General features: G+C 37.6%; 1 protein-coding gene across 3 annotated transcripts in view; it reads left to right on the top strand.

The window, feature by feature from the left end:
* The first annotated feature begins 4,918 nt into the window (after nt 1–4,918).
* Nucleotides 4,919–27,019, top strand: part of LOC127834048 (uncharacterized) — a 31,353-nt gene continuing 9,252 nt past the window's right edge. Inside the window, exons 1-5 of one of the 3 annotated variants that reach the window (XM_052359615.1) lie at nt 4,958–5,012; nt 5,143–5,234; nt 17,491–18,008; nt 22,937–23,095; nt 25,179–25,551. In XM_052359615.1, coding sequence (XP_052215575.1) covers nt 17,565–18,008; nt 22,937–23,095; nt 25,179–25,551 — 976 coding nt within the window. In that variant the 5' untranslated portion in view covers nt 4,958–5,012; nt 5,143–5,234; nt 17,491–17,564. Of the gene's footprint in view, nt 5,013–5,142; nt 5,351–17,490; nt 18,009–22,936; nt 23,096–25,178; nt 25,552–27,019 lie in introns of those variants that run through there. The other 2 variants (XM_052359616.1, XM_052359617.1) reach the window with 2 other exon arrangements.

Raw genomic sequence — 27,019 nt, 5'->3', positions numbered from 1 at the left:
AACTTAAATATAAAGGATATCTCACCTCAATACAGCTTTATTATGTCATGCTCAGTAATATATCATGGAAAGTACATGGATTTGAAGAATAACGTTTTGTTTATATGGCATGATAAACTTTCAATATATAAAAGCTTTTAATATCCAAAGTTACAAATTGTTAAGTCAGATTTTCGTTCTTACTTCTGTTGACAAGTCGAATTAATCGAGGCAAGTATGATTGATCACCACTCTGAAGAGGTAGTAGAGTTACTCGAACACGGGATGAGTGATCACCACTCTGAAGAGGTAGTAGAGTTACTCGTACCAGGGATGAGTGATCACCACTCTGAAGAGGTAGTAGAGTTACTCGTACAAGGGATGAGTGATCACCACTCTGAAGAGGTAGTAGAGTTACTCGTACAAGGGATAAGTGATCACCCCTCTGAAGAGGTAGTAAAGTTACTCGTACCAGCGATGTGTGATCACCACTCTGAAGAGGTAGTAGAGTTACTCGTACCAGGGATGAGTGATCACCACTCTGAAGAGGTAGTAGAGTTACTCGTACAAGGGATGAGTGATCACCACTCTGAAGAGGTAGTAGAGTTACTCGTACAAGGGATGAGTGATCACCTCTCTGAAGAGGTAGTAGTGTGACTCGAGGCAGAGATGAATGATCACCACTCTGAAGAGGTAATAGAGTTACTCGAAGCAGGGATGAGTGATCACCACTATGCAGAGGTTGTAGTGTTACTCGAGGCAGAGATGAGTGATCACCACTCTGAAGAGGTAGTAGAGTTACTCGAGGCAGGGATGAGTGATCACCACTCTAGAGAGGTAGTCGAGTTACTCGTACAAGGGATGTGTGATCACCACTCTGAAGAGGTAGTAGTGTTACTCGTACAAGGGATGAGTGATCACCACTCTGCAGAGGTAGTAGTGTTACTCGTACAAGGGATGAGTGATCACCACTGTGAACAGTTAGTAGTGTTACTCGTACCAGGGATGAGTGATCACCCCTCTGAAGAGGTAGTAGTGTTACTCGTACAAGGGATGAATGATCACCACTCTGAAGAGGTAGTAGAGTTACTCGAGGAAGGGATGAGTGATCACCACTCTGCAGAGGTAGTCGAGTTACTCGTACAAGGGATGAGTGATCACCACTCTGAAGAGGCAGTAGTGTTACTCGTACAAGGGATGAGTGATCACCACTCGTTAGAGGTACTAGTGTTACTCGTACCAGGGATGAGTGATCACCACTCTGCAGAGGTAGTAGAGTTACTCGTACAAGGGATGAGTGATCACCACTCTGAAGAGGTAGTTGTGTTACTCGTACCAGGGATGAGTGAGCACCACTCTGCAAAGATAGTAGGGTTACTCGTACCAGGGATGAGTGAGCACCACTCTGCAGAGGTAGTTGTGTTACTCGTACCAGGGATGAGTGAGCACCACTCTGCAGAGGTAGTTGTGTTACTCGTACAAGGGATGAGTGATCACCACTCTGAATTGGTAGTAGAGTTACTCGTACCAGGGATGAGTGAGCACCACTCTGCAGAGGTAGTAGAGTTACCCGTAGAAGGGATGAGTGATCACCACTCTGAAGAGGTAGTAGAGTTACTCGAGGCAGGGATGAGTGATCACCACTCTGAAGAGGTAGTAGAGTTACTCGTACAAGGGATGAGTGATCACCACTCTGCAGAGGTAGTAGAGTCACTCGAGGCAGGGATGAGTGATCACTACTCTGAATAGGTAGTAAAGTTACTCGAGGCATGGGATGAGTGATCACCACCCTGAAGAGGTAGTAGTGTTACTCGAGGCATGGATAAGTGATCAACTCTCTGAAGAGGTAGAAGTGTTACTCGAGGCAGGGATGATTGATCACCTCTCTGAAGATGTAGTAGAGTTATTCGAGGCATGGATAAATGATCACCTCTCTGAAGAGGTAGTCTGCAGAGGTAGTAGAGTTACTCGAGGCATGGGATGAGTGATCACCAATCTGAAGAGGTAGTAGAGTTACTCGAGGCTTGGATAAGTGATCACCACTCTGAAGAGGTAGTCTGCAGAGGTAGTAGAGTTACTCGAGGCTTGGATAAGTGATCACCACTCTGAAGAGGTAGTAGAGTTACTCGAGGCATGGGATACATGATCACCACTCTGAAGAGGTAGTAGAGTTACTCGAGGCATGGATAAGTGATCACCACTCTGAAGAGGTAGTAGAGTTACTCGAGGCATGAATAAGTGATCACCTCTCTGAAGAGGTAGTAGAGTTATTCGAGGCATGGATAAGTGATCACCTCTCTGAAGAGGTAGTAGTGTTACTCGTACATGGGATGAGTGATCACCACTCTGAAGAGGTAGTAGAGTTACTCGAGGCATGGATAAGTGATCACCACTCTGAAGAGGTAGTAGAGTTACTCGTACCAGGGAGGAGTGATCACCACTCTGAAAAGGTAGTAGAGTTACTCGTACCAGGGATGAGTGATCACCACTCTGAAGAGGTAGTAGAGTTACTCGTACCAGGGATGAGTGATCACCCCTCTGAAGAGGTAGAAGAGTTTCTCGAGGCATGGATAAGTGATCACCACTCTGAAGAGGTAGTAGAGTTACTCGAGGCAGGGATGAGTGATCAACACTCTGCAGAGGTAGTAGAGTTACTCGAGGCAGGGATGAGTGATCACCACTCTGCACAGGTAGTAGAGTTTCTCGTACCAGGGATGAGTGATCACCTCTCTGAAGAGGTAGTAGTGTTACTCGTACCAGAGATGAGTGATCACCACTCTGAAGAGGTAGTAGTGTTACTCGTACCAGGGATGAGTGATCACCACTCTGCAGAGGTAGTAGAGTTACTCGTACCAGGGATGAGTGATCACCACTCTGCAGAGGTAGTAGAGTTACTCGAGGCAGGGATGAGTGATCACCACTCTGAAGAGGTAGTAGAGTTACTCGTACCTGGGATGAGTGATCACCACTCTGCACAGATAGTAGGGTTACTCGTACAAGGGATGAGTGATCACCACTCTGAAGAGGTAGTATAGTTACTCGTACCAGGGATGTGTGATCACCACTCTCCGCGCGAATTTGTCTAGGATTGAATGTGTGCGAAATGTGCACCCCTCGAGTTCAAATGATTTCACAGTAGTCTATGCATTTGGAATTTAGAATTACATCAGCATTGTTTTTGAATTGTAAGATAATGAAGTGTGAAAACATAAATAAACACAAAATGTTCAACATCATTAAGTTTACAATACCCTTTCGTGACAATTTACTGGTTATGTCCCCATTTAAAGAAGGATTGGTATATTGACTTGCAACTGACTGTCGATCAGAAGGAAGGTAGGCTATCATCTTTTACAAACATCTTTAAATATTAATTGTAAATAAAGCTCGAGTGCACTGTTTCTAAGCATAGACAAATCTCAATCACTTTAAGTTTAGATGGAAGTATTGAACTGAAAATGTGTGCTTAGGTAGATCATATGCAGACCTATATTGTGATCGCAATTGGGTCTACTTAGGTCAATGTAACTGTTACTAAAAATGGAGAAAAAAAGTTTCCTATGAATGAGTGTAGTTTTTATTGCGGTATTGCACATAAATTGTGTGCGTCGATTGCTTATATGCAGACTGAGCAAGGGAGCTAATTTGGGATCAAGCCGCTTAAGATCAAGGTCATTGTAAATAAAACTAAAAAAACAACTTGGGATTCTATTTTCCATTTGACCAGTTGGGTTAATGTTAAAAAAAGAAAAGCTTGAGTTTTCATGTAGATATTGTGTTCAATGTGTATGTTGTTAGCTGACATGCAGACCTAGCCTTTGGTTGCATTTAAAACAAGTTTGATCGAAGTCAAGGTCTTATTAAATAGAAAAAAACTGTTTTCTGGTCAATAACTTAAATCTAGAATGTATTGTGCTGAAATTGTGTGGTTAGGTAACAGAGTGGGATTGAACAATTATTTAATTTATAGCTTTAAACGTCAAAAATCTTGTTTCGCGGCGATTTCATCTATCTAGTTATAAAGAATATGGCCAACTTTCAGCTAAACAATTATTAATAGTTAGAAAACATACCTACTCTGATATTTATTCCATTGAATGTCCATGTCTTTTCAGATAACAGTTTTGTTCACTGATTCTTAATACCGATATGAATTTCCGTTTGAGTTACAGCATTTTAATGATTCACCAAAACTGAACGGACTGAACGTGTTATTCAACAGGTTTGCATTGACGGTTCCAAGGCCGGAAGAAAGTGACCACAGCTTTTATCATTTTATACAGTATTTGTTTTTGTCGTGTATTGTGTAGGCAATTGGTCACTTGCTTTTTAATAAAAAACAGACGAGTTTTAATAAAATTGTCTCTCCTGATAATCTTTGTGGAGTTAAATTATTAATATATGTGAGTTAAAACCTATTTATGTTTTCTGGATTGCCTCGAAAGCCTTAGGCTCATGTAAACGCATTCGAGTGCGTCTTCCTGGTAAAACCAATATTTTGTGTCCTACATATCGACCAGAGAATAGTTATATATGATACGAGTTGACTGAAAAACTCAGTATACACGTTATACCGTAAAGTTCCAGCGAATCTTAGCGGTCAAAGTGCGTTTCTTGTATTGATTGATCAATTAATTTAATTCTGGACCATTGAGTTTAGATATTACAAATCATACACATGAATATGAAATTCTAAGTGTTTCATAGTTTTCATTAATAAATGGGCGATGGTCTTCTTCATGTAATTGTACCAATCGATTATTGTGCGCCATATTCTGCAATTGCAACAGCCCTGACAATGATTAAACAAAAACGACACGGCTGATTGTTCATTTTCCATATTTAAATACATTTCAGTTTGAGAACCAGACGATTTTGTAAAATAATAAACAAACTCGTGTGACCGAAATTGCCTGTTACCGTTTTGTACAGTCCTCCAGTTACTAGGTCAACACCGTTAAGTAAAACAAGGAAATGAGAACGTAGTTGATAAACACGGTTTTGGGAACGTTAACACCAGAATAAGAACACACGTAAGATTAGTTTCAAATTTAAGAGTACAGTTTGATTTTTATTCCATTTTTTCGATTTTGCGGTGTGTTGAAATAATAAAAGAAGTTTACTTTCAGTTTCGTTTTAATAAAATTATCTAGCATGTTCTAGATACGTGTTCGGGCATGAAGTGGGGGAACTCCAACTTTCGGTTGAAAAACTCACAATGATCATGATAATTATGTAAGGACAGGTGTTTGGCGGTGATTTAATTATTTATTTATTTTCACTTTTTTACTTGCAAATGATTAAATGTTTTCATTAATTGTATACATTTCTCTGTGTGTAGGACATTCTAAAGTGGTCTGAAGTTGGTGAGGTAAAGTACAAAAATAATTCCTTAAGGACATATCACTCTCTGAAATGGTCAAAGTGGGTGGGGTAATGTAAAACAACAATTCCTTACATTTACATACTATATAAAGTTTGCAACAATGTGCACAATTAAAATAACATTATACTTCAGTGTTCGACACTTACTATTCTGAGTAAGGATGTTTTTGGACTCCTTTTTTCTGAAATTTTTTGAGTCCGATCATACTTCAGGAAGTCTAAACATTATGACACTTTTTATTATGATTTTTTTTGGTTTATGACACATCTTAACCATAAATTATTCAATCCTCTTTGTCGTTTGGTTTCAGATCGAAGTTCAGCGTGACTGCTGTTCAATCTTTGTTGTCACGTGTTATCTCAGATTGCAAAATCATTTTACACATGCCAGTAATATTTAAGCTAAGTATTGTAATTAAAAAAAATAGGATTTTCTATAATGAATTTATATATGCTTGCTTGTTGAGCCTCGGGATTTGTTGTAACAGTCCATTACTTTATACCTATAATAGTTAACATAATATAACAAAGCCAACTAACCGTCACAAAGCACTTGAATGTATTGATTGACAGTGACATGGGGTTCTTTACGCACAAGTGATTCACAGTCGTTCCCATCCTTTGTGCATTGGGACCGTTAAACGTGCATTGTGCAAGCAATTACGGGTATTATGATGATGTTTTAATATAGTTATTAGAGACTCAGACTGTTCAGCGAAAGCTAGTTTAACAATCGAAAATATCTTCGTAAAAAACGGTCAAGATTTTATTGCTACTCGCAAGCACTGCGACAAGGAACCAAAATACATGATTTCAGATTGTTTTGTTTTTTTGTCAATGTGTTTAAGCAGAATTGTGAGTGACTTTTTATCGGATGTTAAAAGATCTCGTTCTGATCTCGCGATACGTGATTTTTCTATAATTCAAAGATGATTCCGTTGTTGTTAGTTTTGCACCCAGACACATGATTTGAAAAAACTTAAAAGAGGAAAATTATTTTAAGTTACACACCAAATATCAAACCCCTGACCCTTGCGGTTTTAAAGAACATTATTTTTGAAGTTATCGATACTTACTATACACGTCTTTATAAATACTTTGAGTCCCTAGATGTGGCAGGGTTTGAACCCAGGGAGCATGATTTGAACAACTGTAGCAGTGGACTATAATAAGACGTTACATGCAAAATAACACGCCTCTGGGCCCTGCTGCTTCAGAAAAGATTTTCAAAGTGTTCATTAATGCATATAATAAAACAAGTAACCCATAGGGCTGGGCCAATGTTAACCCACAAGGGAAGATTTTAACAAAGTTGTTACAGGACCAGTATATGATGTAAAACAAAAAATAAATCCCTGCCCTAACTTTTTGAGAAGAAAACTTTTTTAATATGCAAGTCTTAAAATATGTCTTCATCATTTGGCGTGGCCAGTTTTTACCCGAGGGACGATATTTAAAAAAAACTTGGTAGATTACCACAATAAAATGATACCTGCTAAAAACCAAACTTCTTGGCCTTGCGGTTTCAGAGAAGACATTGTTTAATTTTTGCTCCATACATATAAACCAAGTAACCCTCTGAGAGGTCGGACCTCAAAGACCTCGTGAAGAGGCCGGTAGGACCTGTAAATAAACTCTGATTAAAAAAAAGAGAGGGGCAAATTTTCACCCCAGGGTATTATTTAAAAAACATTTAAACACTTCGGACGAACCGAACGATTAACAAGAGTGACTTCTAAATAATCCCTCCCTAAACTACTTTCACCTTAAGTCGTATTTTGGAACGGATAGAATCAATTTCGTATTCAAATGGAATAGCATGAGCACTATTGTTCTGATTGTTTCATGATGATTTAACAGAACATTTGAATTCTAGATTGTTCAAAGTTTCACCCTCAAAAGGAAAACGTCTAAGCCCACTGGTTCTTATATTTTTCAGCAGACCTGAACCCTTTTTAAACTCGGCATATATACCATTTAAAAAGCGTTCGTAGCAAGTTTCATGAGGATTTGTTAAACGTCGGGAATGTTAAGAAATTGTTCATTTAATTTGACATGGTAACCAAGTTTTTGAAGGCAGTTTTGTAATTTGCCCAATTGTAATTTCGACCAATCTTCTGAAAAAGTTTCTTATATATTTGAAATAAATATAACCTCTTGTGTTAACAATGTATATTTTGATATAGGACCATGTAGGAACGATTATTAAAAATGTGCAAAATGTAATCACAAAAGCTCATTGTAACATTGTAAGTAAGTTGTGCTCATTAGGTCTAGTGCAAGGTACATCTGTGTAAAATATGACAGAGCACTGTGGATTGGGTTTTTATTTAAAAATATTGTTAACAGACTGGGGTCCTTTGCGTTTCAAGTCTTTTCACTAAAACTGGTAAATGGAATTTTATTTTTTTGCTTACATAAACTATACAATTGACAATAAAAATTGTTTCATTATTATAAAACAATTATAAGTATAAACAATGCATCTTCTGAAGACAAACGTGTAGACCAGACAGGGGTTTTCGTGGGATAAAAGAAAAATACTTTTAAAGTGCATAGTCACAATGATGTTATTGTTCTGGTTTTGTATGATACTGATCACTATCAATAGACCAGCTGTCTATAATCTTCCTTGTTAAGAGGTACTCTTACAGTTCTCAATCAGTGGTTAAAGTGTGCGGTAATGACTTGGTATTAAAAACTTCCCTCTGCAGTATGTAGAGGGTGAGTATTAAATTATTTCAATTTTAACGTAAAAATTAAAAAATGCAACTTAAGGTTTTTATAGACAGTGTTCGACAATGACTATTTCTGAGTAAGATATTTTTTAACAGACCTTTTGATTTTGCGAAACGAAGGGATTTTTTTTATAATTCAAAGATGATTTTGAAGGGGTCCGACGGACATCTTTGAAACAAAAACAAGGAGTCCAAGTCTCATTTCCTGGAGTCTCGGACCACCAGACTCCCGCTAGTGTCGAACACTGTACTTCAGTGATACTTGAACCAGTTCTTATGATTTCTTTCAAAAAGAGTAAATACTCACATGTTTTCACCTTATAAACCACTTTCTTCTTGAGCATTGTAAGTCCTTTTTTTCTTATTTTGTCCATTGACACCAGCTTAAACCTTCATTACTGTAGAAAATAATGTTAGAGTTTTATTAAAAATAACACAATAGAAACACTGAACAAAAGAAACTTTTGTGCAAGAAAATAATGTGGTGTATGTTCAAGCTGTCGTCTTTGGATCAATTTCTAAATGAAAAATATAAGGACTTACGACTCCAAAGAAGAAAGTGGAATATAAGGTGTATAATGTACTTTACTTTTTTCGAAGGATTTCATTGGAACTGGATCATGTATCTCATCTGCGCCTGTGGTCTCGCCTGGAACATAGGCCACCAACCAGCTTCATCCATGAGCCTCGGTTCTGGGCGGCGACAGGTGTTTCTATTCTTTCCTCTCTTTATGTTCCCTTTGGAGTTTCAGGTCCGACCTTGTCGTATTGGATGCTAGCTTGCGAAAGGGTATGGCCTACCCATCGCCAAGGATGACGTCTTTTTGTTCTTCATAACATTTTATTGCTGAACATATACAACTTTAGAGTCATACAAAACAAACAGAGATTCGAGAACTTAAGCTCTAACAAATGTAACTTAAAGAAATACGGTTTCAGAGTATAATGTCGTTGAGTGAAGAAAGGGACAGGTGGTTGTCTTCAACTGGTTATTGCTATGCTCTTGTTCATAAATATTTGTTTTGAGATCTTGTCTAGCCAGTGGATCTTGAGAATCCTGAGGCAGGTTGTAATGCAGACTTGTATTTTCTTTATGGTGATGACAGTGGTTCTCAAGGTCTCTGCTCCATAGAAGAGTATTGGCATGACGATGGTATTGAAGAGCTTTATATTGGTGGTGATGCCAATTGCGCTGGATCCCCAGATGTTCATCGGCTGATGTAAGGCTGCTCGTGTTTTACCGATGCGCGTTGTGACGTCTCCATTTATTCCTCCATGGTTGTCTAGAATGCTTCCGAGATAGGTGAAGATGCCAATCTCTTCCAGAGCCTCGCATTGGACTATGATGAGTGTCGTCGGATGTGTTGGTCTTGGGCAACTTGCTTTTCTCTCTGATGATGGTGAGGCCCAGTCTAGCTGAGAAAGCATCGGTGAGCTATCTTCCATGAACGGCTCTGCTGGTCCCTTTATTAGAATTCCTGATAATGATGGTGATTTTTTCTGGCACTCCTTAGTGTCTCAGTAGTATCCAGTGGGTCTCCCGGTTAACGCTGTCGAACGCCTTTTCAAAGTCGAATAAGTTGACATACAGTTGCATATTCCACACAAGGGATTGTTTCAAAATGATGCGCAGGGTTGCTATCTTATCCGTTCACGATCTCTCCATTCGAAAGTCAGCGTGTTTGTCACGGAGATGTGTTTCTTCTGCGTCTTATGCAAATAAACACCTATCCTGGTATGGACAACAGCGTGATTCATCTGTAGTTCTCCTTTCTTGGGGATCTTGATGAGGTATTCCTCTTTTCACTCTGTTGGAATTTTGTCTTCGTCCCATAACTTGTTGAAGAGCAAATATAATAGCTCAATACTGGTCAGCTTCACGCGCTTCTACCGGTATGCTGTCATGGACAGAAGAGTTGGCGTTCTTCTATTGCTTGATGGCGCTGCTGATCTCTTTCTTCGTGGGAGCGCAACACTTGGTTGGCAGATTGCTTGTAGCTGGCGAAATATCCATTGGGTTTGCAGGAGCTAGCCTTTTAAGTAGCTCCTGGAAGTGATCAATCCATCTCTTCTTCTGACCTTCGTCATCCGTATCACTCCTCCAATTTTGTCTCTTACTGGCCTCTCTGGCTTCTAAAACTTTTCTGCTAATCTCTGGGTTATGTAGTACAGCTCCATAGTTCTGTTCTGATAGGTTGCCTCTCATCTTCCTCTGTTGCAAGCGTTTCTAGGTAGATCCGCGGGTCTTCTCTTATACTTCGCTTGGTGCTCCTATTTGCTTCGATGTACTCTTTTTGTGCTTTCACATTTGAGGCTTGTGTTTTGTTATTGTTTACACTTGCCTTCTTTTAACATCTTTCTTTAACTTTCTGAAGCGACTCTGTTGATAGCCACATCTTGTGGGTGTACAATTTAGAGCCCAGTACTTCTTGGCATGTTGAGGTTACCGCTAGTTTCCCATAATTCAAATGCTGCTCTATCATCTCTTCTTCAAGAAGCTCTTGTAGAAACTTTAATTTGTTGGAGAGAGTGACTTTAAACTCATCTTGCTTCCATGGATTTGTTCCATAATTTTGTATTGTTTTACCATACACATAAGGAACTCAAAATACATTCCAATAATAAATTGCAACATCATGAATGACTAGCAATATAATTGAATAATTACAAACTTACCCAGTCCTGGTAATTCATATACAAGCTTGATAGTACTATTTTGATACAAATATTTATAGGTATATTTACTTGTGTATTCATTCAAAACATATTGTTATGTAAAAACTTTATTAGGAAAATATTATTGGTTAAGTACGTTTGAACATGCGAAGACGAAAAGTGATTGCAATGCACGTCATGAAATAACTTTATTATGTTGGCATCGCATATTACACACGAAATCACGAGTCTCTTAGAAAAAATCTCTAACAGAACAGAAGTACAATTTTATAGAAACCAGTTTATTGCAATGATCAAATAGAACTTTATCTTTAACGCAATAAAGTAAATTACAAATATAATGGTTCTTAACTATAATTTCTTGACAATGGATTTGTTTCGGTCTGCTGATTGTTTTATTAGTTAATGGAGGTAAAATAAAACAAATATATACAATATATTAAAGCAAATACAGCGTGATTGGTCAAATCGGCGTTTAAATGAAAAAAAATAAACACAAACAAAAACACTCTATGTATTAATTGAGCTTAAATGGTGAACATCTAATCTATTAAAAAATCTGAGATCTAGATCTTTTATCATAAACCTTCCATTTATTAAAATATTTCGAGTTGCCATGTATCAATTTTCTCTGTATGTCTTTCGATATAGGGAATATACATATATAATGAAATTAATCTTTTTTACAGAGTAACAAAAACATTGATTTGTTTAGATTCTATTCCAGCTTTAAAGACCTTTTATAAATTAGTGGATGTTTGTCAACACTTAGTCAGGTAATCAAATAAAATGTGGTATAAGTTTTCCAGCATTGCACTTGTTTGTATCTGATATGTCCAGTATTGAATATATACACAAGTAATTCTCTGCTTGATGATTAGAAGACACGAGGCTGCAACAATACTTTCAAAAAAAATTAAAACAAATTTGAAACCGTAATCGCTTATTTATTTTCTATCATGGGATACACACTATGTTAACCCTTTCTTTCTGTCAAAAAAGGCTTGGTTGTACACTGTTTTCAAGATAATATTATCTGTAATTCATAATTTACGTAAATACTTTATAATTCTAACATATTCTGAAACATACAAAGGATAATACAAATACCTTTCATGTATTATTTTCTTAACCATGCTTACATGTGATTCTAAAGAATGAACCAGAAAGTGGTGCTTTTGCAATTCATGCCCTATTGTAATTACTGATATTACAATATTTATCTAGACCTTATCTTCACAAATTTTAAAGTTTACGTTCAAATGCTGCTATAAATACTTGATGATTTAACCCAAGTCATAAAAAAAGCAAACATCAACTAGCAAATTTGTAAGCGACATATTTGATATATAATAGATTTTAAAGTGAACGCAAACTTACCTTAACAATAAAAATCTCTTTTTAACCTTATATAATGCTATGTTAACATAATAACATCGGCGCAAATGGGGCACAGTGTTTCTTACCATTTACATGTTATTATCTGTTAGTTTCGACTACGCAAGCGTTTCTTTCGGTGCCTTAATTTATTATGACATCAAGAAGTTGTCGCAAATTTGCTGTTTTACTTAGTCTTCCAAATGACGTATTGACGTCATAGCGCGTGTTGCAAACTAACCAATCGTCATTCATTAAAATAATAACATATATTAATAGCAAAACAAACATGACCAATTGAATATGATGGTCTTAATACACCTTTATCTAAATTCGAACGCAAAACCATAAATTACTCATAACAACAATCGCTTGTTGGATAATTTATCAATCAGATTTGCATGGATTTTTACACTCTCAAGTCATTGATTTATGGCACATCTGACCACATTCTTGACTAACGTTAATTAAAGCGGTTAGCGTACTAAAACAACCAGTAAGCTGGTTAAATTTTATAGTAAAGGCGAGGGTTATGAATAGTGAACAAGCAATACGTTACATTTTTACTAATCATCATGCAACTTGTTCACAACTTTAGTTTTTATTAGCTCCACTGGACAGAGGCCAGCGGGGCTTATATCATGGTCCTGTTTCCGTCGGGCGTGCTACCGTGCGTTGACGTTTCCTTAAAACATCTTCTTCTCCTAAACAACTGGTCCAATTCTGATGAAATTTCATAGGAATGTTCCTGGGGTAAACCTCTTTGAATTTTTTTTTAAATTATGCCCCTGGGGTCAAATTTGACCCTGCCCCGGGGGTCACAAAAATGAAAATTTGCTTATATAAGGTCTATTTTGTGAAAACTTTCAAAATCTTCTCGTCCATAATCATTGGGCCAAGGGCTATCACATTTGGTATGTAGAGACATCTAATAGTCTTCTACCAAATTTCTTTAAATTATGCCCCTGGGGTCAAATTTGACCCTGCCCCGGGGGTCACAAAATTGAACATATGCTTATATAAGGACTATTTTGTGAAAACTTTCAAAATCTTCTCGTCCGTAACCATTGGACCTAGGGATATCAAATTTGGTATTTAGAGACATCTAGTAGTCCTCTACCAAATTTTTTCATATTATGCTCCCGGGGTCAAATTTGACCCTGCCCCGGGGGTCACAAAATTGAACATATGCTTATATAAGGCCTATTTTGTGAAAACTTTCAAAATCTTCTCGTCCCTAACCATTGGGCTTAGGTCTATCAAATTTGGTATGTAGAGACATCTAATAGTCTTCTACCAAATTTCTTCAAATTGTGTCCATGGGGTCAAATTTGACCTTGCCCCGGGGGTCACAAAATTGAACATATGCTTATATAAGGCCTATTTTGTGAAAACTTTCAAAATCTTCTCGTCCATAGCCATTGGACCTAGGACTATCAAATTTGGTATATGGGGACATCTTATAGTCTTCTACCAAATTTCTTCAAATTATGTCCATGGGGTCAAATTTGACCCTGCCCCGGGGGTCACAAAATTGAACATATGCTTATATAATGCCTATTTTGTGAAAACTTTCAAAATCTTCTCGTCCATAACCATTGGGCCTAGGGATATAAAATTTGGTATGTAGAGACATCTAATAGTCCTCTACCAATTTTTTTCAAATTATGCCCCTGGGGTCTAAATTGACCCTGCCCCGGGGGTCACAAAATTGAACATATGCTTATATAATGCATATTTTGTGAAAACTTTCAAAATCTACTCGTCCATAACCAATGGGCCTAGGGCTAATAAATTAAGTATGTAGAGACATCTTATAGTCTTCTACCAAATTTCTTCAAATTATGTCCCTGGGGTCAAATTTGATCCTGCCCCGGGGTCACAAAATTGAACATATGCTTATATAGGTCTATTCTGTGAAAACTTTTCAAATCTTTCTGTCCATAACCACTGCGTCTAGGGCTACCAAATTTGGTATGTAGTGACATCTTATAGTCCATTACCAAGTGTTTTCAAATTATGCCCCTGGAGTCAAGTTTGACCCTGCCCCAATGGTCACAAAATTGAACATATGCTTTTAAAAGGCCTATTTTGTGAAAACTTTTAAAATATTCTTGTCCATAACTGTATGGCATAGCTACCAAATTTGGTATGTAGTGACATGTAATAGTTCTCTTCTTAGTTTGTTCAAACTATGCCCCTGGGGTCAAATTTGAAACTGCCATGAGGGTCACAAATTTGAGCATACATGTATGCTTATAAAGGTCTTATTTTTTGAAAACTTTCAAAATCTTCTTGTCCATAAACATTGGGGGTAGGGCAACCAAATTCGGTATGTAGTGACATCTTATAGTCCTCTACCAATTTTGTTCAACTTATGCCCCGGGGATCACAAAATTGAACATATGCTTATATAAGGTCTATTGTGGGAAAACTTTCAAAAATCTTCTTGTCCATAACCGTATGGCATAGGGCTACCAAATTTGGTATGTAGTGACATGTAATAGTTCTCTTCTTAGTTTGTTCAAATTAATTATCCTGTGGTCAAATTTGAAACTGCCCCGGGGGGTCACAAAATTGAATATATATTATAAAAGGCTTATTTTGTGAAAACTTTAAAAACTTCTTTTCCATAACCATTGGGTCTAGGGCTACCAAATTTGGTATGTAGTGACATTTTATAGTTCTCTACCAAGTTTGTTCAAATTACGCCCCTGAGGTCAAATTTGACCCTGCCCCGAGGGTCACAAAATTGAACATACGCTTATATAAGGCATTTTTTGTGAAAACTTTAAAAATATTCTTGTCCATAAACATTGGGCCTAGGGCTACCAAATTTGGTATGTAGTGAAATCTTATAGTTCTCTATCAAGATTGTTCAAATCATGCCCCTGGGGTCAAATTTGACCCTGCCCCGGGGGATCACAAAATTGAACATATGCTTATATAAGGCCTATTTTGTGAAAACTTCAAAAATCTTTCTGTCTATAACCATCCAGCCTAGGGCTATCATATTTGGTATTAAGTGACATCTTATAGTCCTCTAGCAAATGTGTTCAAATTTTATCTCTAGGGTCAAATTTGAACCTGCCCCGGAGGTCACAACATTGAACATATGCTTATATATTGCCTATATTGTGAAAACTTAAAAAAATTCTTGTCCATAACCATTAGGCCTAGGGCTACACAATTTGGAATGTAGTGACATTGTATAGTCGTCCACATAGTTTGTTCAAATTATGCCCCAGGAGTCAAATTTGACCCTGCCCTGGGGGCCACAAAATTGATTATATGCTTATATAGTGCCTATTTTGTGAAAACTTAAAAAATTCTCTTGTCCTAGGGCTACCAAATTTGGTAAGAAGTGACATCTAACAGTTCTCTACCAAGTTTGTTGAAATTATGCCCCTGGGGTCAAATTTGACCCTGCCCGGGGGGTCACAAAACTGAACATACGCTTATATGGGGCCTTTTTTTGTGAAAACTTTAAAAATCTTGTCCATAACCATTGGGCCCAGGGCTACCAAATTTGGTATGTAGTGACATCTAATAAATTTCTACCAAATTTGTTCAAATAATGCCTCTGGGTTAAACTTTGATTCTGCCCTGTCGGGTCACAAAATTGAATAAACGCTTATAAAGCGCCTATTTTGTGAAATCTTCAAAAATCTTCTTGTTAAAAACCATTCAGACTATGGCTACCAAAATTGGTATGCAGTAACATCTTATAGTCCTCTACCAAGTTTGTTCAAATTATGCCCTTTGGGTAAATTTTGACCCTGACCCGCGGGTCACAAAATTGAACATTATATACGCTTATATCTTGCTTATTTTGTGAAAACTTTTGAAATATTATTGTCCTTAACTCTAGGACTAAGGGCTACCATATTTTGTATGTACATTTAGTGATATATAGTAGTCCTCTACAAAGTTTGCTAAAATTATGCCCCTGGGGTTAAATTTGACCAAGCCTAGGGGGTCACACAAGTGTGCATGTGCTTAAATAGGGCCTATATTTAAGTATCTGCACATGCAGAGAATATTTGAATAGCCTTTTTTTCAGCAGTGGAGCGATACAGGGCCATCATGGCCCTTTTGTATTATCATACACTTTTCTGTAGAGTTAATTTCTTTGCAATAAAATACCTGGCTGTCATGATATGATGCAGTTTTTCTGGTTTGATAAGATGTGCCCGGACTTTTTTCATGATTTTAAAACTGTCGACCAATCAGAGGCCTTCTTTACCTCATGCAATAACTTGACTACAACACTTGTTTAAAAGTAAATCAGATCAATACATATTCTTTGGGTCTCTGGGGAGCGCATCAGGGTATTTGGCATTCTTGTCGCTAATTGTGCCCTTAGGGACAAACTGGAAATGCTAAGAGGTTAACAAGTTTTACGTCGACGTGTATTTTATTATAGGCTTACCTTAAATAGCGGTTTAGCCAGACACATTATGTGGGAGGAAGGGGCTGAAAATGGGATGGGCAACATCTTTCTTGAAAAATCATCTTGTGGTATATTTTAAAGATTGTTAATGACTTAATTGTGCTGTTTCCACTTAAATACTTATATTCAAGCAGGCCTTTAACATATGTTCCATATGGTGTGATCGTAGTCAAAAATAGTTGGATGCCTATACCAAGTTAACCTGTATGTTACTTTATAGAATCGTCATAAGCCTTTTAAGTGTCTATATTACAAGAACATTGAAACATGAATGAGGAATAAACAAAAACGGAGGCGTACACAATTGAAGTGGGCTTAGTATTTTGAAAAAATGGGACAAAACAACACAATTGAAGCGGGCTTAGTATATTGAAAGGATGGGACAAAACAACACAATTGAAGCGGGCCACAGGAGTAATGTGATTTATGCACACTTATATATCGAAATGACTTTGAACAGTCTTCTCTTTAATGACAAGGCCCACAGTGATACATTTTGGTAAAGGGTCATCTACTACGTTTATTGAATGTATGCAACCGTTGTAAAAAACCGAGAATTATGCCTTTGAGGTACAGTTTCTAATGTGAGCTTTAAAGGATCCTTTTGTCCTCTTGTTTATAAAAATTGCCTCTGTTGACATTCTGTTCGGTTTGAACGTTACACGTAGACAAAATGAGCTAACCTCTTTAAGTCTTATATGTATTTTATTGGAATAAGTGTGTGCTATTTGTATAAGCGCAATAGTCCGTTGTACCTGGTAGTTCAAATTTACAAATGTTATCAAAATAATCTGAAACTAGAAACAGCTCTGTTCACACTTCTTCTTGAAAAAAACACACTGTCATCAATTAGTTCAATATTACATGTATTGTGTTTTACAGAGGGTACTGAAGTCACAACATGTTCGTTACTCCAACCGTTTATTTTTTACTGGAGTGAAAGTGCGCGAAATAATATGGCGAGCCTAACTGATGTGTTCACGGAAAAGGAAAGGACAAACTGGCTGAAAGCGTGGCTGGCAGTAGACATTGCAAAATCTGGCTTAGAGCATTTTGTTGACAAAGAGGCTCAGATTGTCCATGCTGACATTTACAAAGTTGTCACTTCCAGATTTGGTACAGCAAATATCAATCAAGTTCGTGATGAAATAAAGAAAAGACATAGGTATGGAAACGGTTCGTGGAACAACGCATCAGAAAAGCAATGGTCATCTCATGCATGGGAAATAGCTAAATGCTATTTCCCCCCGGACGGCTATTCGGGAAATATGTCAGCTCATGACACTGACTTTAACGGAATCATCAATTTTATGTTGAACTGCCTTCACTTTGACAGCAAGTTTTCTTTTCCAATAACAACGGGAAAGCAAACCACTCAAGCACAGTGTCCTTTGTATAAGGTAAGAACTTGTAACATGACTATGGCCATTCTCAATGTCAGGTCAATTCAATAGTAGCAACTTTTAGAACGATAAAGTATATTTTTCTTTACTATGTATCATATCAAAACAATAACTTTCCTTTACTATGATTAGATTAACATATGCAATCGTTTTAAAATATTGGCAACGAATTCCTGATCTACAAAACAGTTGTATGGCCATTTATTAACACATTCGTGGTTTTCACAAATTAATATTGATAATAAACCTACCTTGGATTTGATACAAAAAAATTATGGACTTGAGAAAACAATAACGAGCCAAACGGTATACATAAGAATTAATGCTGTTAAATTTGCACCCTTACATAGCTTGGATGAGAAATTTCATAAGGTTTGGAGACATACATATTTTTGTAATGTTAAAATAAGTGTTATGTCAGATTTTTGAGGTTTTAGTTGTGTTTACAACTTGTTGACATATGTTTTATTGCCTCGGACTACGCAATCACATTCCTGAAAACGTTTTTACCACTCTAGAGGCCACATTTTTTCCATAAACTTGATGGAAAGAGGTCAGAATGTTTATCTTGACATTAGTTGTATAAGTTTGATTAGGATCTATGTTACATGCGTAAAAAAAGAACCAGCTCAAATCATAGTAAAACGTTTCCATTACGCTAGAGGCCACACTTGTTAATTAATTTTAATTAAAATTCTCAGAATGTTTGTCTTGACAATATTTCCCCGTGTTTGAATCTTGGTCAGTTGCTTCAAAAAAGTAGGCCACACATGAAAATCTTTAAAACGTCTTCTTAACATGAGGCAATATATATGACAAAATCTTGATGAAACTTATTCAGATTATTTTGCTTGACCACGGCCATGTTTTAATCTGGGTGTAAGACTTACTCGATCTTGAAAAATAAAGGCTAAGTTTGAATTTTTGTCAAGAGGGTTCAAAAACTAGAAAATCAGCTCAAATCTTCATAATTCGTGTCCATAAATTTAGTGAGCGCTTAAAGGCTAGCATTGCTGTCTTGTACTGACCACAATACAATTTGCTATTTTCGTGACTTAATATTGCTGCAATTATCTAATTATAGGTTTCATCTGAAGTCATTGTGTTATCATATTTAAAGATGATCTCTTTTGAAACATTGTCGATAATTCAGTGTCAATTCAGTGTCAATATTACAATAATTGTAATGAATAAAACAAAATAAATTGTTCAATGGGAAAACGCTCTGGTATTTTAACAGTGTTGCACCAAAACAACATACATGTTGATGCTTTTAAACATAAACATTGTTTAGCAATTCAGTGAATCGCTGTGAAACAGTAGAAGTTTTAAGAGAAAATTCGATTTTTTAAAATCACCTGATTGCTCAGGTGAGCTTTTGTGACCGGTCTTTGCCCGTCGTATGTCCGTCCGTCCGTAAACATTTGCTCGTAAACATTCTAGAGGCCACATTTCTTGTCCCATCTTCATGAAACTTGGTCAGAAGCTTTGTCCCAATGAAATCTCGGCCGAGTTCGCATCTGGGTTGTGCCGGGTCAAACACTAGGTCACGAGGTAAAAAACATCAAAAACCTTGTAAACACTGTAGAGGTCACATTTGATGCCCAATCTTCGTGTAACTTTGTCAAAATGTTTGTCTTAATATCTTGGTTGAATTTAAAAGTGGTTCCGATCCGTTGAAAAACATGGCCGCCAGTGGGCGGGGCGGTTTTCCTTATTTGGCTATAGAGAAACAATGTAAACACTCAAGAAGTCACAAATTTTGCCCAACCATCATGAAAGTTGGTCAAAACATTGTTTCAATTGATGTCTCGGACGAGTTCGAAAATGGTCGAGATCGGTGAAAAAACATGGCAGCCAGTTGGCGGGGCATTTTTCTCTATATGTATATAGTGGAAGTTTTCCCTATTTGGCTATAGAGAAACCTTGTAAACACTCTAGAAGTCACAAGTTGTGCCCAATCATCATGAAAGTTGGTCAAAACATTGGTTTTATTGATATCTCGGACGAGTTTGAAAATGGTCGGAATCGGTGAAAAAACATGGCCGCCAGTGGGCGGGGCATTTTTCTCTATATGTATATAGTGAAAACATGTGAACACAGTTGAAGTCACATTTTTGGCCCAATTTTCATGAAATTTGCTAAGAACATTTGTTTCCTTGATACGAGAGTTGAGTTCAAAAATGGTTCCGGTCAGATGAATAACATGGCTGCTAGGAGGGGGGCAGTTTTCTCATTATGCCTCCCCCCCCCTGCCGAAGAAGAGGGGGTATATTGTTTTGCTCATGTCGGTCCGTCCACCAGATGGTTTATGGATGATAACTCAAGAGCGCTTATGCCAAGGATCATGAAACTTTATAGGTACATTTATCATGACTCGCAGATGACCCTTATTGATTTTCAGGTCACTAGCTCAAAGGTCAAGGTCACGATGACCCGAAATAGTAAAATGGTTTCCGGATGATAACTCAAGAACACTTATGCCTAGGATCATGAAACTTAATAGATACATTGATCATGACTCGCAGATGACCCCTATTGATTTTCAGGTCACTAGGTCAAAGGTCAAGGTCATGGTGACCCAAAGCAGTAAAATGGTTTCCGGATGATAACTCAAGAACACTTATGCCTAGGATCATGAAACTTCATAGATACATTGATCATGACTCGCAGATAACCTCTATTGATGTTCAGGTCACTAGGTCAAATGTCAAGGTCACGATGACCCGAAATAGTAAAATGGTTTCTGGATGATAACTCAAGAACGCTTATGCCAATGATCATAAAACTTCATAGACACATTGATCATGACTCGCAGATGATCTCTATTGATTTTCAGGTCACTAGGTCAAAGGTCAAGGTCACGGTGACTCAAAGCAGTAAAATGGTTTCAGGATGATAACTCAAGAACGCTTATGCCTAGGATCATGAAACTTAATAGATACATTGATCATGACTTGCAGATAACCCCTATTGATTTTCAAGTCACTAGGTCAAAGGTCAAGGTCACGATGACCTGAACTAGTAAAATGGTTTCCGGATGTAACTCAATAACGCTTAGGCCTAGGCTCATTAAACTTCATAGGTACATTGATCATAACTCGTAGATGACCCCTATTGATTTTCAGGTCACTAGGTCAAAGGTCAAGGTCACAATGACCCAAAATAGTAATATGGTTTCCGGATGATAACTCAAGAACGCTTAGGCCTAGGATCATGAAACTTCATAGGTACATTGATCATGACTTGTAGATGACCCGTATTGATTTTCAGGTTACTAGGTCAAAGGTCAAGGTCACGGTGATCCGAAATAGTAAAATATTTTCCAGATGATTGCTCAAATACACTTATGCCTAGTATCGAGAAAATTCATATGTACATTGATCATGACTCGAAGATGACCCCTATTGATTTTCAGGTCACTAGGTCAAAGGTCAAGGTCACGGTGACCTGAAATAGTGAAATGGTTTCTGGATGATAACTCAAGAACGCTTATGCATAGGTTCATGAAACTTCATAGGTACAATAATAATGACTCGCATAATGACCCCTGTTGATTTTCAGGTCTTGAGGTCAAAGGTCAAGGTCACTGTGACCTGAAATAGTAAAATAATTTCTGGATGATAACTCAAGAACGCTTATGCCTAAGTTCATGAAACTTCATAGCTATATTGATCATGACTGGCAGATGACCCCTATTGATTATCAGGTCACTAGGTCAAAGGTCAAGGTCACAGTGCCAAAAAACGTATTCACACAATGGCTGTCAAGGTCACGGTGACTCAACTTAGAAAAATGGTTTCCGGATGATAACTCAAGAATGCTAACGCCTATGATCATGAAACTTCATAGGTACATTGATCATGACTCGCAGATGAAATAGTGATGACACTTGATCAGGATGTTTGCCTGGACAATATCTAGGTCAAGTTTGAAATTTGGCAGTGTTTTTTTCAGTTTTGAGGGAAGGGGGTCGGGTCCCCTGAAGGGGGTGGAATTTGCGTGTAAAAGGGGAAAAGGGGGAAATTTCTATGCTTAGCTAGTAACAGTACAAAATCAAGTTTTAACACTATAATTCACCATACATAGGGAAAAAACATAATTCAAACTCTTTTATTCATAAACAAGTTATGTTCATGTTCAAAATTCAACATTTCTGGACTTTTAAGCGAATTTATCAATTATTCTGGTGACCTCCTTTTCACAAAGTCTCTCCGTGTGCATACAAAGTCTGATAAGGGACTCCGGTGTAGCTTCCCCAATCCTGTTTTTTCTGTGGCGTGCAAAGCAGGTTGAGCAAACTAAACAGTCTTTCAACACTCTCTTGACCGGACGTTTCTGGCGTTTCACTGCCGGTATTTGAAGAAGACTGACTTTTAAGTTGTACTTGTTTTAAAAGAATATCAATTTAAAACAGATTTGTCAATTTTTTTACGATAGCTTTTGTTGTTGTGCGACATGTTGGAATACGTATGGTTTGCGGTCGTAAAGCGAAAGTCGTGATAGTGAACTACGTACGGTTTGCGGTAAAGGCTAAAATAAAGTAAACACGCGGATGCAGTTCAGGAAAATTGTAGAAAATTAGTTACGAAAGACGTATTTAAATGAGGTATTGATTAAAATTGAACAACACCTCCGAAGGGGGAATTTTAAAAATATTTGGGGGAAAAATATATACTCTCAAGATGGGGGAATGGGGCCGAATAACGCCGAATATTTCATCCAAAAAAACACTGTTTGGTAAAGATTGAATGAACCGACTCCTCTCAGGTGAGCGAACTAGGGCCATCTTGGCCCTCTTGTTTATAACTTCACACCATTTGAGTTACAAACACAACCATTCTCTAGATTATTTAATTCTCAATAAGTCATTACAATCACAGTCACATTTTATAACATCATAACCTTTCTAGGTAATGTTTTAGGCTCGTGAAATCGTTAAAGCTGTCCGTCACTCTTCCCAAATGAAGGTCACAGATGCTGATCTCCAATGCTATTTTACAACATTAAATGATCTACTGAGCGATTCACGATCTCTTGGTGCTGACAGCGGGGCCCAAAATGCTGTGGTGAAATTAGCCCAGGTAGTATATTAGTGTTATGTAGTGTCAACATAATATTATGCATTACAGATGTTTAAGTGCATGCATTGTTCGCCATTGAATACTCAATAAACAGCTTGCAATGAAGCTCTATGCCCGTTTTGCTTGGGCTAATTGCATGCATATGGAGCTTTTGTGATCGTTAATACCCAGCTTCGCCCCTCGTGCGTCAATCTACATTGTCAAAACTCTTGTGCAAAACTAGTCGCGTGTTAAATTGGTCTAACTATCTAATTCGAACGGTGCCTTTGTTATCCATCACGCTATTTTAAGATATAATTCTACCAATATAAACCATCAGGACAGAGCGTGTAAAATATGTTTCCTTACCTTATGGTTAGGGTAAAAGTTAAAGGTCATATGCCAACTTTAGCTATAAATTAGCTTGGCCAGACAGTAAAGTTTTCATTCATTATTGAATTTTAAGGCAGTTATTTTCCACAAATGACTACCATGAGGAAACTAGTAATACGTGGAACTATATCGCCTTTCTGATTTTCTCAAAGGTCAAGGTGACACTTACAGGTCAAATATACTGTTTGGCCATAAGCATCTTGTGTTTGACATAAGCGGGTTTAAAATCAAAACTGAAATGTGGGCACCTGTGCTCTATGGATACATTTCTTGTTTATTATGCTCCCCTTCGAAGAAGAGGGGGTATATTGCTTTGCACATGTCGGTCGGTCGGTCGGTCTGTCTGTCGGTCGGTCCGTCCACCAGATGGTTCCGGATGATAAATCAAGAACGCTTGGGCCTAGGATCATGAATCTTCATAGGCGCATTGATCATGACTTGCAGATGAACCCTATTGATTTTCAGGTCACTAGGTCAAAGGTCAAGGTCACGGTGACCCGAAATAGTAAAATGGTTTCCGGATGATAACTCAAGAACGCTTATGCCTAGGATCATTAAACTTGTTTGGTACATTAATCATGACTCAAAAATGACCCCTATTGATTTTGAGGTCACTAAGTCAAAGGTCAAGGTCACGGTGACCCGAAATAGTAAAATGGTTTCCAGATGATAACTCAAGACACTTATGCCTAGGATCATGAAACTTGATAGGTAGATTGATCATGACTCGCAGATGACACCTACTGATTTTCAGGTCACTAGGTCAAAGGTCAAGGTCACGGTGACCCGAAATAGTTAAATGGTTTCCGGATGATAACTCAAGAACGCTTATGCCTAGGATCATGAAACTTGATAGGTAGATTGATCATGACTCGCAGATGACCCCTATTGATTTTCAGGTCACAAGGTCAAAGGTCAAGGTCACGGTGACCCGAAAAAGTAAAATGGTTTCTGGATGATAACTCAAGAACGCTTATGCCTAGGATCATGAAACTTGTTTGGTACATTAATCATGACTTGCAGATGATCCCTATTGATTTTCAGGTCACTAGGTCAAAGGTCAAGGTCACAGTGTCCCGAAATAGTAAAATGGTTTCCCGATGATAACTCAAGAAAGCTTATGGCTAGGATCATGAAACTTCATAGGAACATTGATCATGACTCGCAGATGACCCCTATTGTTTTTCAGGTCACTAGGTCAAAGGTCAAGGTCACAGTGACAAAACATATTTACAAAATGGCTGTCACTACAACTGAGAGCCCATATGGGGGGCATGCATGTTTTACAAACAGCCCTTGTTTAAGTATATCATATTGTTGTCTTACTAAGTTGGTAAGTCAAGTCCAACAATTGTTGTCCGTGAACTCATGTGGGAGCTTTAGATCCATAATTGACGTCTTGTTTGAGGATACAATATATAAAAAATAAACCTTGTACCAGCTCACTAAAAATCAAACAGAAACTGAGTGAGACTAACATCAAAAAATTACATGCACTTTAATTCTTGAAGCACACCACTCTTGCAACAACATGGCAGACATAAAACAACAATATAATATTTTCAAAAAACACACAAATATGCATTTGCAGCATTACCGACAGAAGCTGGGGGCCATGGCAATTCACAAATTTCGTTTCCCTCTCAGAATATTATGACATTGAATTCAGTTTTGTTTGATTGAATATAACAATAACCATTTGATGTTACAGTTGGAAAAAGATGTCTTAAGATTAACTACAGAGGAGATGATTCACTTCCTGAAAGCTGTTGATACAACTTTAAAGCAGAACCTGACAGACGTGGCTGACACATCAATGACTGAGCTTCGTGAATGCAGAGATTTGTGTTTAAAAAAAATTGAAGACTATCTGGAGACATGTAAACAAGACCTATCGAAACAGGCAGATATGCATAAACATGATATAGATGCACACGTCAATATACACAAAAGTGGTATAGATGATCACACGGACAAATGCAAACAAGACATTGATAAGCACGCAGACAAACGCATAAGGGTATACAATGAACAGTTCTCGAATTTTCCTTTCACTGAAACAGCTTACAAGCATGGCTGTACAGGTATGACTAATTTTTAAGCGTTGTATTAACAAAATTCAAATGCCTTCCGCAGCAGCAAGTTTTTTATTTTGATAAGCATGGCGTTTCCAACAAACAAAACGCGCATTATTATTTAGATATAATTTCTTTCGGTGCGTATCGATGATACCATAGAGTGTTTTTTGAGAAAGATACAATCGATGCCAGTAGACTAAAAAAATTGACATATATAGGTCCACTTTATTCCTACAGTTTTAAAGCTATTGCTTTCATACTTGCAACACTTATTAACTATCATAAGGGGACTGTGCAGGCAAAGTTATGCAACTCTGACTGGCATTTGGACGATATTATGGGCCCTTTATACTTAGAAAATTAAATTTTTTGTTAAGTTTTTTGTTTTGGTCCACTTTACCCCTAAAGTATGATAAATATTGCTTTCATACTTGGAACACTCGCAAACTATCATAAGGGTACAGTAAAAGGACAAGTTGCATACCTCTGGTTGTCAATTTTACGGAATTATGGCCCTTTTTTGACTTTGAATATATGGTTAAATTGTGTGTTTCGATCCACTTTACTTCTAAAGTATCAAGGCTATTGCTTTCAAACTTCAAATACTTTCATGCTATCATGAGGTTACTGTACCTGGCAAGTTGTATTTTACCTTGACCTTTGAATGACCTTGACTCTCAATGTCAAATTATTAAATTTTGCTAAAATTGCCATAATTTCTTTATTTATGATTAGATTTGATTGATACTTTGACAAAACTACTCTTACCTGACATACCACAATAGACTCCATTCAAACCATCCCCCGTGCCCTCCCCCCCCAAAATCCTCCCCCCCCCCCCCCAAATCCTCCCCCCCCCTATTTTTTTTTTAAAGATCATCTCCTCACAAATGACCACCACACCCTCACACTTTACCCCGCCCCCCCCCCCACCCCCCCTCTAATTTTTTTTTGAAACGGTTAAAAAACACAAATATTTATTTTTATTATTTTATTTTTGAAATATCGTCCAACCATCGCACCCAAGAATCCCCTCCCCCCCCCCCCCACCCCCCCCCCCCCCGAATTTTTTTTTTTTGCATTTTTTTCGCATTTTTGGAAGATAATGTAATAAATGTCAACACCCCCACACTATACACCCCTCTTCACTCCACCCCCCCTCCTTTGTGATTTAAATTGAGGGTCCTTTCACCTTTTAAAAGAAAATAGATGAGCGGTCTGCACCCGCAAGACGGTGCTCTTGTTTTTTTTTGTTTTTACACGTACCATTTAATTGGTAATATAAAAAGTTCGAAAGGCGTAATAAATCTGCGATAATTTTAAATACGTTCACAGTTGTATCTGCGGAAAGCATGTAAACTTACTGCATGGGTCCTTTTCTGTGAGTATCAAGATTAAGGGATCTGTTTGCCTAATACATACGCAACGCATCATTAAGTGTGCCAAACAAATCACTTATCTGCCACGCTTGTAC

This window comes from Dreissena polymorpha, chromosome 6 (genome assembly GCF_020536995.1).
Source record: "Dreissena polymorpha isolate Duluth1 chromosome 6, UMN_Dpol_1.0, whole genome shotgun sequence".
Classification (NCBI taxonomy): domain Eukaryota; kingdom Metazoa; phylum Mollusca; class Bivalvia; order Myida; family Dreissenidae; genus Dreissena; species Dreissena polymorpha.
The sequence above is the reverse complement of the archived record's forward strand: the minus strand, read 5'-3'. Positions and strand labels throughout refer to the sequence as shown.